The sequence below is a fragment of the Conger conger genome, chromosome 12 (assembly GCF_963514075.1).
Source record: "Conger conger chromosome 12, fConCon1.1, whole genome shotgun sequence".
Taxonomy (NCBI): Eukaryota; Metazoa; Chordata; class Actinopteri; order Anguilliformes; family Congridae; genus Conger; species Conger conger.
Window position 1 is genome coordinate 32,464,621 of NC_083771.1, and position 14,644 is coordinate 32,479,264.

At 39.8% G+C, this 14,644-nt stretch overlaps 2 protein-coding genes across 6 annotated transcripts in view; one reads left to right on the plus strand and one right to left on the minus strand.

The window, feature by feature from the left end:
* The window catches only part of LOC133105535 (versican core protein-like), a 39,420-nt gene extending 33,061 nt beyond the window's left edge, over window positions 1-6,359 (plus strand). For all 3 annotated transcript variants that reach the window (XM_061215696.1, XM_061215694.1, XM_061215695.1), the window contains 3 exons: window positions 2,407-2,551; window positions 3,477-3,659; window positions 4,101-6,359. In XM_061215696.1, coding sequence (XP_061071680.1) covers window positions 2,407-2,551; window positions 3,477-3,659; window positions 4,101-4,234 — 462 coding nt within the window. In that variant the 3' untranslated portion in view covers window positions 4,235-6,359. The remainder of the gene's footprint in view (window positions 1-2,406; window positions 2,552-3,476; window positions 3,660-4,100) is intronic.
* A 5,472-nt stretch (window positions 6,360-11,831) lies between these two features.
* The window catches only part of hapln1b (hyaluronan and proteoglycan link protein 1b), a 30,982-nt gene continuing 28,169 nt past the window's right edge, over window positions 11,832-14,644 (minus strand). For all 3 annotated transcript variants that reach the window (XM_061262936.1, XM_061262935.1, XM_061262937.1), the window contains exon 5: window positions 11,832-14,614. In XM_061262936.1, coding sequence (XP_061118920.1) covers window positions 14,319-14,614 — 296 coding nt within the window. In that variant the 3' untranslated portion in view covers window positions 11,832-14,318. The remainder of the gene's footprint in view (window positions 14,615-14,644) is intronic.

Here is a 14,644-nt window from a genome sequence, read left to right on the forward strand (position 1 = left end):
GGGGCTCAAAATATCGTACTCACTGAAAGTTTATTGTTTTAGCACAAAATCCTCAGACCATTCATCTCCAGTGGTTGAAAATCTGCCTGGCTTTGCGATACTTTAAAAAATGAACCAGGACTGCCTGCTTCTCATCAGAAAGCTTGTCCAGTGTGGTTTAATTGTCTTGGGAAACAGAGCTTTTGTGTTTGGGGTTAGTTACGCAACTGCATTGCAGGCCAATTAACATTTAAAACAATATATTTTTAACCAAGCCTTGTCAAGATTTTAAGTCTGTGTGTGTGCATGCATGTTTTTGTGTGTGTGTGTGTGTGTGTGTGTTGTGCATGCATGTGTCTCTGTGTGTGCATGTTTATATGTGTGTGTGTGTAGTTCTGCAGAGGCCTCAGAGAAAGTGCTTTACAAAAAGCAGTCTGTGTGATCACCCCGAGATTAAGATAAAGTGTGTTTGCGGTGAGGATGTTGTTTCCTTAGTTTCTGGAATTATTTGGTTTGTCCTGCTTTTTGTAAAGCTACAGTACCACAGAGATTCAGCTGAGGGACCTGTTCTTCAGTAATGCTTTGGTACTCAGAATGTTTCAGTCAAGTTCTGGGAAAACATGCGCTGTGTCTGAACTCCTGAGTCCCTGAGTCTCTTAACCACTTGTCCAGGTTTTTGCAAATGAAGCAGGAGAAGAGTAAGTGCGCCCCCTAGGGTCCAGTTCACCGCACAAATATTACTGATCTCTGTAATATGAGTCAAAAATGTGCAATTTAACTTACAACCTGCTGGGTCCAAAGAAAAAAGACAGCTAATAAAAATGTTGCATATCACCACAAATCATGTACAGAGATGAGGGAGGACGGGTGTTGCTGAGGAAAATTACAAAAACACTTTTATGGCTGTGCTTTTCTCAGACAGAACACGTATGCAGATGCAATTGTAGTTGTAATTGTCCCTGTAGTTGCCTATATGTTATCCAGTGAATGAGATGGGTGAGCTTTCGTATTTCATACCTGTTATTGGATGGGAAGAGCCATCAATACTCACCTGGAGCAGAATCGTTTCTGTGATTTGTCATAGCTCTAGAGGTGGAGCGAGCAGGAGACTCGAGCGTATGAATTGCGAAGCAGCAGGATTATATCGGGCAGTAATCAGGTCTGAATGTGCGAGAGGCCGGGGATGCGCAGTCTGTATGGAAGTCAGGCTTCTGGGAGGGAAGAGACAAGAAAGGGGGGATCGGGGAGCAGCAGTGTGGTCTGTAGGACTCAAGGGCAGCTTTGTTCAAGCGAGCGTGTTGATGTGTCGGTGTCCCACACCAGCCGTTCCACATTATACAACAGAGTCTCCTGGTGTAACCCTCACCCTAAGCGACTGAAAATTTACAGCTGTTCACCTCTTCATTCAAGCCATCACCAAACTAATTAGAATCCATAAATCAAATCATATAAGCTTGAGTCCACTTTACCAGAAGCCTACTCTGTTTTATAAACTGGTGTTTTATGCTGAGATAAACAAACAAGTTAGTAAATGACAAAAATGTCATGTTTTCATATCCATACTGCATTTTTCTGTGTTTGAGGTACAAGATAATGTGAAAGTTCACTTTACTTCCCACGAAACAACTGAAAAGCAGCAGAATTACTGTAAGTCTCTCTGGAAAAGGCTGTCTGCAAAATGCCTAAATGTACACCAGTGAATAAGAAAAAGAGAAGCTTGGAGGTTTACTTGTGTTCCGTGAAGTTTACATTTCAGAGCTGGTCTAATGAAATTCTAAGTCCGCAGTGTGTAAATAAGACATTTAAACGTTTATACCAGAGTGGTATATCAACCTGCGAGCCTAAATAAAGTGTGGTATATAGACCTGAGAGCCTAAATAAAGTGTGTGGGTCGGGGCGCCTCCCCTCAGCGAGAGAGAGAAGGCTGCGGCCATTTCTGGCCGGCGAAAAGACACTTCGCAGAAGACGTTATCAGATCTTGACGTAATGGGCTTAGTCATGCTGAGGGAATCGGCTGCCGGACCCTGCCAGAGCTCCATCTCTGTCCGAGCTGGCTGTAGAGACCGCTGTTCCCATGGCTCGAATCAACATCCTGAAACCACTGCATTGTTTTCCTTTGACATCGTATCAAACTGATCAGATTGGACCAATGACTGCTTACAACATATTTAAGTCATATCTGATTGTCCTGTGGGTATGGGCTAGTTCCAAATAACTTCTCCAGTAACAGTATTTCAGTATTGTTTGGGTCAGTAAGCATCTGATAGAAGTTGAAAGCATAAAATTGTGTAATTAACTTTAATAACTAAAACCATTTTCCTTGCGAGCTCATTGTTTTTATTTTTACTTTGATTGAAGCACTCGATTTATGTTGGCATTTGGAAAAACACATGCTCATAGCATTTTTATGTTGTGCTTTTTTTGCAGCAATATGAGAACTGGAGACCAAACCAGCCAGACAGCTTCTTTTCCACGGGCGAGGATTGTGTGGTGATGATCTGGCATGAGAGTGGGCAGTGGAATGACGTGCCCTGCAACTACCACCTGACCTTCACCTGCAAGAAGGGCACAGGTGAGGGGTCACCCTGCAGACATGTCTACAGTGTGCTTCTCCGTCAGGGGCTGTTACTGTGATCTTTATCATGGAAAACCCCTGGGGCCTGGTTAGTATTTGGATGGGAGACCTCCTGGGAAAGTTAAGATGCTGCTGGAAGAGCTGTTGGTGAGCCAGTAGGGGGCGTTGTTCTCTGTGGACCAAATGAGAATCCCAATGCCACGGTGCTGTCATTTACCTCAAAATGAATATGCCAGCTGGTTGTCTTGAATGAATGAATGTTCAGTGAAATAAAGTCAAGTAGGGTGCACGATATATGTATATGGAATTGTGATTTTTGAAGCATAATAAGAAAAACCACCACCATGGGGACTATAGGCAAACTTTCAGCAATTTTCTCTGTAAACATATCAACAGACATGGTAGTAAACAACAACACTTCAGTGGCCATGTGAAATGCTTCCCTGATACAAAAAAGCATCACTGATATTTATTGGTCGTTCAAAAGTCTGATATGTGATCATGTAATTCGTTTTTTCAATCACATGGAAGCTGGAAGGCCTTGCTGCTGCTTGGCTGTCTTATCTGCATCCAATAGCTATCGGTGATGTTTTTTTTTTCCCCAGAAGCATTTTGCCATGCTTCTGTTGTTTGGTTGTTTACTACCGTATGAGGTATGATTTAAAAAGATGGAAAATCGGATTTATACCCCTTGGTGGCAGCTATTCTTATTAGGTCTATAAAAACCAGGATTTGATCTTGCAGCCCTAAAGCGAATACTTATATTGAGCTACAAAGGACTCAATATGACATTTTAGTTCTTTGTTGTTCTTTTCATAAAAAGAGACGTTACATAAAGAAGGGTTGAGTGATTTTCATAAGAGTACCGCTCTCTGGAACAGAGTCAGGGCATGGTGTCAGTTCCTTCTCCTTCTCCCTGCAGTGGCTTGCAGCCAGCCCCCGGTGGTGCAGGACGCCCGAATCTTCGGGAGCATGAGGCCTCGTTACGAGATCAACTCTCTGGTGCGTTACCACTGCAAGGACGGCTTCATCCAGAGACACGTGCCCACCATCCGCTGCCGTGGCGATGGCCAATGGGACGAGCCCAAAATCTCCTGCATCAGCCGTGAGTGTCCAGAACTTTCTCTCAATGTTATGTGAGCTGTTCATAAGATGTTCAGTGGCCAATCAACATTTTACTCTAATAGAGTAATAGAGTTTATCCCCCTTAGACTCATATAAACACTGCTAGAGTTAAATTAAGACCAGAAATGTTAGCATGTGGTAAAACTATGGGATATATGGGGCCAGTTGTAGACACTGATAAAGCCTTGTCCTAGATTTAATTGTCCTAGATTCTCCATCCAAAATTCTATTTAGTCCAGGATATGTATCTGTGAAACTGGCCAATAGTGGCACATCTGGCCTTTCTGTTATAAGAAAGAGGTGGATTCACAATGTAGGTATGAGACCCTGTCAATGTGTGTTCATTCACAGTAAAATTAGAATGAACTCACAAATTCAATACAATAATGGGATTCCAATTTTTCTGTGTATCTTGTTATAGCTTCCACCTACCAAAGGACATACTCACCAAAATTTCAATCTAACAACTTCTACAACAACGCCAAGAGGAGATTCGATGAGTCAGCTCGACATGTACACCGCTGGGCCCTCAGACAGGAGAAAAATAACCACTGATCCCTGCGAGTCCCCCATGGCACAAGCGTGGAATATGCTTTTTCCTGACAGACAGCTGAAAAATAGAATGCATCATCAGGTGCCTTTCGAATGTTTCACAACCATTTCCGCCATTTTGTTTTTCCTAAAAAGGCCGAATCCAAGGACAACCAAAGGGACTCTGTCAGCTGGCCCTGAATAATCTCTCTATCTCTGTCTGCCATTGGTTGACTCGCAAAGTCCCTTTGCTGGAGAATTTTAATGTACTTTTATTTTCTTCCTCTCTGATTTAACAGGAATTACTTATGATCTCATGTCTCCTATCTATGACTCCTGTTCACATGGAGCTGATAATTACAAACTTACATTGTGAGGCAAAATACCTGGAACATTATTGAAAGGGGAAAGAGTCAAGGGAATAGCAGCATACTGTATGTAAATAGGCAACAGTGGAAAGCTCAAATAATGTAAATAATCAGTACATCAAATGAAAAAAACACTTAAACTGGTTCTTAAGACTTTCACCTTCAGAGAGACTGATTACTGTTCCATAAATGGGCTCACACTTCAGCAGCTTCTGTACATGAGCATAGAATTTACAATAGAAACAAATAATGTGACAGGCACAACGCAAGGTTTTATCTTAAATATCAAATGTCAGTGTCAAATTTTCTAATAAATTCAGAGATCATGCACATGCTTCTGTCATGTGACATTTTATGTTTTGAAAGGAGGGCCACACTTCCTGTGGAAATGAGATTGCGCACAGTGTGAGGAGAACTGTGTGATCTGTACTGACTGTGTTAGGAGCAAGCCAATAGGACTGCAGGTCTGACCCAATCAGATTTCACATTTCTGGCAGGAACGTTGAACAGCATTTTGAACCGCACATACAAGTAAATATAGGAATCTACATTTTAAATAGTTTTCTTATAGAATTTATAATAAGTTAATAAGTGGGTTCTTGTTTGTGTATATAACCGTTTTAATATGTTTGTTTCATTTATAGTATGATAAAAAAAAGTTGCAAGAAAACTTACTTTGAATGTTAGTGCCTGACTGTTGCTTGCAGAGAACTTCCAACTCTGACATTAGAACTTAAAGTGAAACCACAGAGATTTAGTTTATTGGATATTCTATACAAGGGTAAGGGGAATTTTTTATAAAGATAATATAAATTTATATTAACATCCACTATTTGCTTCTGAATTCCTTGCCATGTCAATAGAAAACTGCTATTTCGCCTTCATATTTAATAGTGACTTTGCTTTGCCAATAACCGAGGGTCTTAATGTGTGTAAGCTGCTCCAGCTTCATCTACGCTTAATAGAATGTACTTTATGGAAAAAAAAAACTCAGAGACTTGAACAATTGCTTTTGATGAGAGCTGCAAATAATTTATTTTAACACACTTTTTCACATGTGTAGGTATCCTGGAGAAGCAATGATATATTTTCATGGCACAGTTTTGATAGAGATGCAGAAATATATTTATGCAATGCAGGATATACGATGAAAACACAAGGCCTCGTTACAGTTTATCCTAAATGTGACTTTGTCCTTAAATTGAATGAAAATATGCTCTGCACTTTTTATTGGAAAGTGAATCCTTTCATCAGTTGTTTCAACCTTGATGCTATGGAAGTGCTGAATAACGGTACTGTTTTTACAGCTGAAAAGCATGTTGTGGATAGACTTGAACTGAGGCCAAAATACAAGTCATTGTAATAGAGATGGTGCTGTAGGATTCATTCACAAAGACATGTAGATGACTTAGTCCGGGCTTAGTGTGGAAACCAAAGCCCCAGATTCACTGTGTCCATCAGTAAGCCATCGGCTCAACACTGAAACCTTTTTATAAACTTGTGTTGCACAAGAGATTCATGTCAATCCATTTGTCTCGTCCCCACCAGCAATGTCCGGAATTAAAACTGTTTTTTTGTTTCTTTTATTTTCTCCTTTTTTTGTCTTGTGTTTTATCATTAAAATGCACATTTATTTGTATTTATATCATAACTTTATTGTATAATGTGAATGTCTGGGATGTTTGTGAATTATGCTTTGTGAAGACTTTTACCTTTTTGTACATGCTCTATGTCACCAAAGAAGGCCACCCATTTTAATACATTATTTTGTGTCTACTGTTTTCTTTTCTTGTTTATTCTTATGATGATTGTGACAATATCAACACATGGAAATATAGCTGATCTTATATTTACAATGACACTCGTAAACAGGTGAGCACTGCTCAGTCACTTGGATTGTTTCACATTGAAATAGGCAAAACATTAATAAAAGTAAAACTGGTTTACCCCATATCCCGGCCCTCAGAGACACTCATGAAATTAACTATGTAATCAGATGTAAGTGAAGAACATTAAATCAATTCTCCCAACAATTTTACATTTATAAAACAATTTGTAAACTCCTTTCCTGAAAACAAGCTAATTGTAGAATGTATAATCTAATGGAAACAACTGTCTTTCTCAAGATATAGCCTGACAATAAGACAGTTGAATAATCAGATACGTTATTAATATCGACCCTCACTATGCACACATAATGAATAGACATGTGCATTTCAGCAAATGCAAAGTAAACATTCTTTGTGAACTGCACATTATCAGCTCAAGGATTCAACCAAAGCCCTTGTGGGCTGCAGTATGTCCATTACAGTGGGATACCACCCATCACAGCTCTCAGAACTAAACAAGGAAAAGGGGAAATAAAAACTATAATATATACATTAAGGGTCAGATGTACGAAGCCTTTTGAGACACATACACTCACTGAGCACTTTATTAAATGGCTGGCATTTATATAGCGCCTTTATCCAAAGCGCTGTACCATCGATGCTTCTCATTCACCCATTCATACACACACTCACATACCAATGGCGATTGGCTGCCATGCAAGACCCCAACCAGCTCGTCAGGAGCATTTTAGGGGTTAGGTATCTTGCTCAGGGACACTTAGACACACCCAGGGCAGGATCAAACTGGCAGCCCTCCGACTGCCAGATGACTGCTCCATTTGTACTTTATTACACCTACTTATTCATGCGATTATCTACTCAGCTACTCAGTTAATGTTCACATCAACCATCAGAAAGGGGAAAAAAATGTGATCTAAGTGAATGAATATTGGTGGCAGACAGGGTGGTTTGAGTATCTCAGAAACTACTGATCTCCTGCTGGGATTTCCACGCACACTAGTCTCTAGAGTTTGCAAAGAATGGTGCCAAAAACAAAAACATCCAATGAGCAGAAGTTCTGCAAACAGAAACGACTTTAATGAGAGACGTCAGAGGAGAATGGCCAGACTGGTCAAAGCTGACAGGTAGGTGACAGTAACGCAAACAATGTGTAACCACACATTACAACAGTGGTAGGCAGAAGAGCATCTCTGAACACACAATGATCATAACTCTAAGCAGACAGGCTACAGTAGTAGAAGTCTAAAAAATAAGTCTAATAAATACCTAATAAAGTGCTCACTGAGTGTATATATTTTTCTTTTTGGTGAAATACTTAGTAAATACATTACTTCAAACAGATGACTTTGTATTTATTTTATTTTATTGAGTAAATGCAATTTAAATAATCATATACAGTATGTCAGAAAAGTTCTCCAAGTGTTATGGAGTTAAAATGAGGTACATATGGTTAAGGAAATGTGTTAGGTCTAAAACAAGATTAGGGTTTTGTAAATGTAAAATAGAAGGGTTAGTCTTTGATTCTGGATGAGTGAAAGGATGCCTGCTTCTTCTGAAACAGGGCATATTCATAAGACATACTGCCAGGTTTAGCTTAGTTATGGGCTGATACTGTCATGTTAGGGAGTTTTCTTATACAGTAAACAAGAGTTACTAGTTAAATGTACCATTAGTGAGGCACCACCACCCCCTAGTGATCATTTGTATATGTGGGTTGTGTTTCATAATAGAACATTGCTGCACAAAAATGCCACTACCCACCTGCTCTGGTCAGCCGGTATTTATGTACAATATGAGAATATGCCTCCTATAATATGTTTTTAGATGTGAAGAGTCTCACGGATTTGCACAAGATGCACAAGATTTCAGCTGCATTGGCGCAAATGGCAAAGTGAGTTCCCATCACTTTGATTGTGTTCATCGTGGCAATCTACCAATAGGAGGGCAAAAGGAAGAGGGGGTTTTCGTTTTGTTTAAGCATTTAAGTGAAATCCAACTTTTAGAATTAGTGGGTCTATAAATAGGCTAGTGAGACACTGCTCTGGTCCTCATGTTGACAAACGGCAATAACAGACAAAAAAGGCAATCAAAAGCCTAGAATCAAGACTGTCCAATTACTTTTGGTCCCCTAAAATGGGGGGACTACATATAAAAAGGGATGTAATTCCTACATATATCCATATTGGGTGAATCCATATTAAACCTGTATTAAATCCATATTAAACCCTCAAAATAAATGTGACGGTCTGCACTTTAACCTCATATTAATTATTTAATTTCAAATCCAATGTGTTGGAGTACAGAGGCAAAAGAACAAAATTGGCCCACTTTCCAAATACTTACGGACTGCACTGTACACTACATCTCTGGCCAGGGAAGCCATGACAAATACACCCCTTAAAATTAACATACTCATACGGAATACGCCCTTTTGTATTTTATTCCGTGTATCTATCCCTAAGCTTTTTTAATGCGGGTAGGCTACTGGTTAATTTGGTTAATTTCCAGGACAGATTGCATGTATAATTGCAATGCTGTTCCATTGATCATTATTTGACCTTTATGGGTCACAATCCAGCATATCTATTACAAGATTAGTGTTAGACATCTGGTAAAAATTAATTTCTCTAAGTCCTAATGAAGGAGGGAAATACATCTTGTTCACTCTGATCTAATCTGAAAGTATTGCATGTCTATGGGTTAATATGATTTTTAAACCTAATTAATTATGTTTGTGGATCAGAGTTACTGTACATAGGTGCATTATCAGTTATACACTGTGCTGTAGGAGATGCCGTCTTTCAGTTGAGACATTGAACTGAGGTCCTGACTGACTGAGGTCACTGAAGACCCCATGACACTCATCACAACCTGCCACCTAATCGTGCCCTAATTTCATTGCCTAAAGATCTCCCACTGAGTGTTCTGAAGCAAAATGGCTGCCATGCATCACCCAGGTGCATGCTATAAGATTCCCTTGTAGAAGTGGTAGTGTCTTGATGCAAGCTTCACCCTCATCACTGTAAAGTGAGAAATAATTCTGTTGACAATGGTACATCAATGTCAATTTGGTGTTCAAATCCCATGACACAGCTGTTGTAAGGAATGTATTCATGTTGACTACTGTAGCTTTGGTGAAGGTGCAGTTGATCCAATAGATAATATTTTCAATTGAAAACATATAACTATTTAATTCAGGCAGTTGTGGGAATAAACAACAATGAATGTTTTCTACAGTGCCCTAGGTACAGCGATACAATCGCAATGTTGTTTAACCAGTAACACATTTATTTATTCAGATACCCTTTATATAGCCAAGAAGGTTAGCTGAAAACAAATGTGATGTTTGTAATGACTAGAGGAAATGAAGCTGGGAAAAGCAAGCAATTAAGTCCATATAGGAAATGGGAAATATCCATAGTCAAGCCTTTTTGTCTTTCGATAAGCACACTTAGGATATGCAATGATGGCGTTGAGTTTGGGAAACAAAAGTGATTTATTGCTTATTTGATTTGAAATCTGGTGGTGGAGTAGAGTATGTGCAGAAGCTGCAGTAAAGTGGAGGCCAGCTCAGCAACAAGGAGACTGTGGTAAAGTTTCATTTTCAGTACTGGACATTTGACAGTAATTCAATATGAAAGCTTTCCAAGGGATGCTAAGGGATTGCCATGAATGTGTACATCCATCCATCCATTATCTGAACCTGCTTATCCCGATCAGGGTCACAGGGGGGCTGGAGCCTATCCCAGCATACATTGGGCGAAAGGCAGGAATACACCCTGGACAGGTCGCCAGTCCATCGCAGGGCACACGCACCATTCACTCACACACTCATGCCTACGGGCAATTTAGACTCTCCAATCGGCCTAACCTGCATGTCTTTGGACTGTGGGAGGAAACCGGAGTACCCGGAGGAAACCCACGCAGACACGGGGAGAACATGCAAACTCCGCACAGAGAGGCCCCGGCCGACGGGGATTCGAACCCAGGACCTCCTTGCTGTGAGGCGGCAGTGCTACCCACTGCACCATCCGTGCCGCCACTGAATGTGTACAGTGCAATTATTTTTTTATGAATATCACTAGAATTATTGATCAGAACCATCCAGTCCATATGACTTGCAGGTCTAAATCAAGATCTATGGTAAGGGGCATCTTTAGTTATTACATTAAATGTTATTTAGCTGATGCCTTTATCCAAAGTGACATACTGTTGATGAGACTAAGCAGTATTCATATAACTGACCAATGAAAAACCAAATGGCATAGTGATGTTATGAAAATTATATAATATATAATATAATAATACATTTTCAATAGCTTGTCATTCATATGACATACAAATCTAAAACCAATTTAATGAAGAAGGACACCCCTTTATTGAACATCCATGATGATAAAAATGGCTGACCACCGAAATAGGGAAGGAATCTAGCTAGGGGATATCTAGCTTTGCTTTAAATTAGACTAGGCTGGGGTTTGGTAGATAATGTCTTTTTGTACAATTAATTAACAATCCCAGTCACTGGTCAGTGAACACAGGCAAGAAAACTATTGGGTGCTTTTATTTATCACAGATCCTTTGAACCGCTGCAGTTTGCGTTTTTGGAGACTATGCAAATATCTTGTGATAGCGAGAAAACAAAACAATGTGCAACAACACCCAAAGGATAATGAACGGCCAGCTGGAAGATACAGTGAGCTCTGCTATATGCATTTACATCATCAGTGAAGACAAGTGAGTAGCCATACATGCCCATACATAAGACCCGCACCACCACATTTCATAGATCTCTTAGATCTTGGGCCAGACTATTCTATTTTGCCTCCACATGTTGCTCTTGCCATACATGTGAATCTTGGTCTCATCAGTCCAGAACAAGGCACTTCTTAGCGAGCTGTACCCTGGCCCTCCAGTTTTTGTGGTGAACTAGTGGTTTGCATTTTGCAGTGTAGTCTGTAGTTCTGTTTGTGAAGTGTTCTGTATACAGTAGTCATTGACACTTCCACACCTCTCTCCTGAAGAGTTTCTGATCTGTCAGGCAGGAATCTGATCTGTCAGGCAGGTGTGGTCCTCATATTGACAAACATAGCAAAAGGGAATCAAAAGCCTTGAATCAAGAAATCTCTCTTATACATGCACTAAGGCAGCAATTGAGCACACCTGACTAATCAAAAACATATGCAAAGCAATTTGTCCCAAACATTATGTTGCCCTGAAATTGGGGGACTATGTGTAAAAGGTTATGTAATTTCTTTGTGTAACCATAAGGTGTGTTCTGCAGTTAATTATTAATGCAATCAGAGGAAACACATAGATGATAAAATTAAATATGTGCATATTCATCCACCATCAAAATGACACTGTTTTTGTGCACTCAGGACAGATATACAATTGCAACAATTTATGTTTTAAATGGTTTTATTTCTCGTGTTGACTTTGGGTCAAAAGGTATTTTACATAGATACAAACAATACTTTGACAAAGTAATGTTTTATGTACATAACAATAATTAGAAAATAAATGTTTGATTTGGTGTGTCATGGCTTTCAAGCATATTTTGTGAAATGACATTGCTCTGTTAAGTCAACCCACTCTTGTCAGTCAACCAGTTTCAACCAGAAGAGTTGCCAGATGGGAAAAAAGCAAGCACAATTATGCTAGTATGGGCACAATAGCAACAGGAACTCCATTTTGCCAGCTTTCTTACCCAGTTTATTTGTTTTTTTGTTTTTTGTTTTTTTTTTAATAGCAAAATTGGTTTCTGCTTGCTACTCCTAGTGGATAGGGTTAAACTGACAGCAAATCCTGTTTGTCCAAAAGTGTGAACAGTATTTTGATTCAAGAAAAAACTAAAATACATTAGTAACATACTTGGGAGGATTGTGGAATTTCTTTCATGTCTAACAAATATTAAGCTACTTAAAAAAAAAAGGTCAGTTTCTGTCCAGCAGTTGATTTCTGTAACTGCCCTGAGTTCATGATATACGCTCCATAGATAGTATTATCAATAATAATATTATCAATAATAGTATTATCAATAATAATAATAATAATAATAATAATAATAATAATAATAATAATAATAATAAAAGGTGTCCCAGGAAAGCTACTCAAAGATAACCTGATACTTGAGGGCTAAATTGTTCTACACATTTAAAAATCATTCCAACGAGTATCAAATGCATTGGTGAGCATCATAGCATCCCTCTGTCTTATATTTTGCACCATGTGCCCTAGCAGAAAGGGAACGGGAAAGAAAAAGAGTAGCTCCCATTCACACAGGGAGCTATTGGGCTGGCCATTTGCCGGAAGTCCATTCCTTTTCTACGAAGCTGAGCGACGGCCAGCAACCCGAGCACCTGGACAACTGAGTGACAAAATTAGCCGGAGAAACATTTCCTGCAGTTCATATTTTTTGCGGGCGTCGCTCACGGACAGACCGAGCTGCTTGTTGTGTGAACTCAGGCTAAGTTCCGCCATCTGTGCATATTAGACGTGTGTAAACCAGTTGTGCCTACCATAAGTTAATGCAGTCAGCAGGTGCGGTGACATTGCTCATTAGCAGCACGCTACTTGTTGCCAGAGACCCTGCTCATTTGTTCCAGTGCTTGACGTACATTTGAGAACTCAGGAAGCGTCAAGGATATTCATTCCCATTGCAAAGCAATGATGACGGAATTAGGCAGTGGGAACAATGTATTGGATACTGTACTGCTAAGTTGTAGTTGATAGCTTTTTTTTTGCATTTGCTTTTGCTGTCCTCAATGAAATGATTGCTGCCATTCACTACCCACTCATGTACATGCTATTTTTCTGTCATTAGCTGTACTGGGGCTTAGCATTGCATCTAACAAACAAGTGACAACATGGAAGAAAATGTCGTCTTAAGGAATATACAGTATATATTACACTAAAAGAGAACACTGGAACAAAGGAATGCATGCCTCTTTGTCTGAAAAAAGTAGTTGTTTACAGGATAATAGACAAACATAAAACCCATATATCTATGGCTTTTCTTTTTTATTCATATTCTGTGTAGTTATATGATAATGATATAAATATGGCAGTTTGGTCCACAGACATTTACAGTATAATTGAAAACGGAATACACAAAGGTTTGACCAAAGTACATCACACTTAATAGCACCCCACATACGTAGATGGTACATATAAGACAGCAAAGGTGCTTGTTACGCATTGTGCTAATTTGTACATAAAGTCCAATGCCTCTGAACGGATTCAGCCTTGAGACAGATTGGGCATCTGCCCATTCAGGAATCAGATGGATCATTCTTGTTTTAAACCACACAGAGATATAGCCTACTTTTGCAATCATACAGGATGGATGATACACTCCATAAGATGTGTTGATTTTGTTTGTCCACCAAAATGTCTAATCTATTTCAAACCAACAACTCTAAGTGCCCAAGCATATCAGTTCCCACTTTGAGAAGCTTTACTGTTTTGTTTTATTTTTTGTCCAATCCCAACAAATTCCTTAAGCTATTACATGCGCCATCGATTCATGGAAGATACTGGGTTGATGTCACTCAGTGTTTTAATTGGTCCTGTACCCTCTTCCCAACCCCCCACCCCAATTCCCACTATACTATACTTTCTAATATAGAACTCCTGATAAAATTACATTAATTTAAAATATCTGAGAATGATTAACAATGAAATAAGTTTCTTTCAGTTTACAAAAAAAAGTTTCGTTCATTACCGCATGAAAATGATTGATTCTCAATTTACTTTCTTACTATAGTATTAGAAGAGAAAGGGACGTTATCACAGTTTGAATTCGTTCGTACTAGTTTAAGTCTAATTCCCACTTGCCTTTTTTTTTTTGTAAAGTGAAATAATTTCTCGGGTGTGGCGTTATTTCTACTACGCGTTTCTGCTGGCTTTGAAGCAGTAGGCGCCGTAGAGCTTGTGCTTCTTATCGGGGAAGCCGGAGAAGCGCACGGCTGCCTCTGTGGGGCTGCAGCGCCTCCTGGGGCGTGAGATGGGGTAGCGCACGCTGCCGTCGGCCAGCCAGCCCGCGTCACAGCGGTCATAGCCCAGCAGCTTCCAGGCCGCGAACATCTGTCCCACCTTGGCGATCTGCGCTCCGTCCTTCCGGCACGCCTGCACCGCCTCGTCATACGTCAGCTTCTTCGGGTGTATCAAGTAGTAGAACCGCCCTGCAGGAAATGACCGAATATTACCAGACA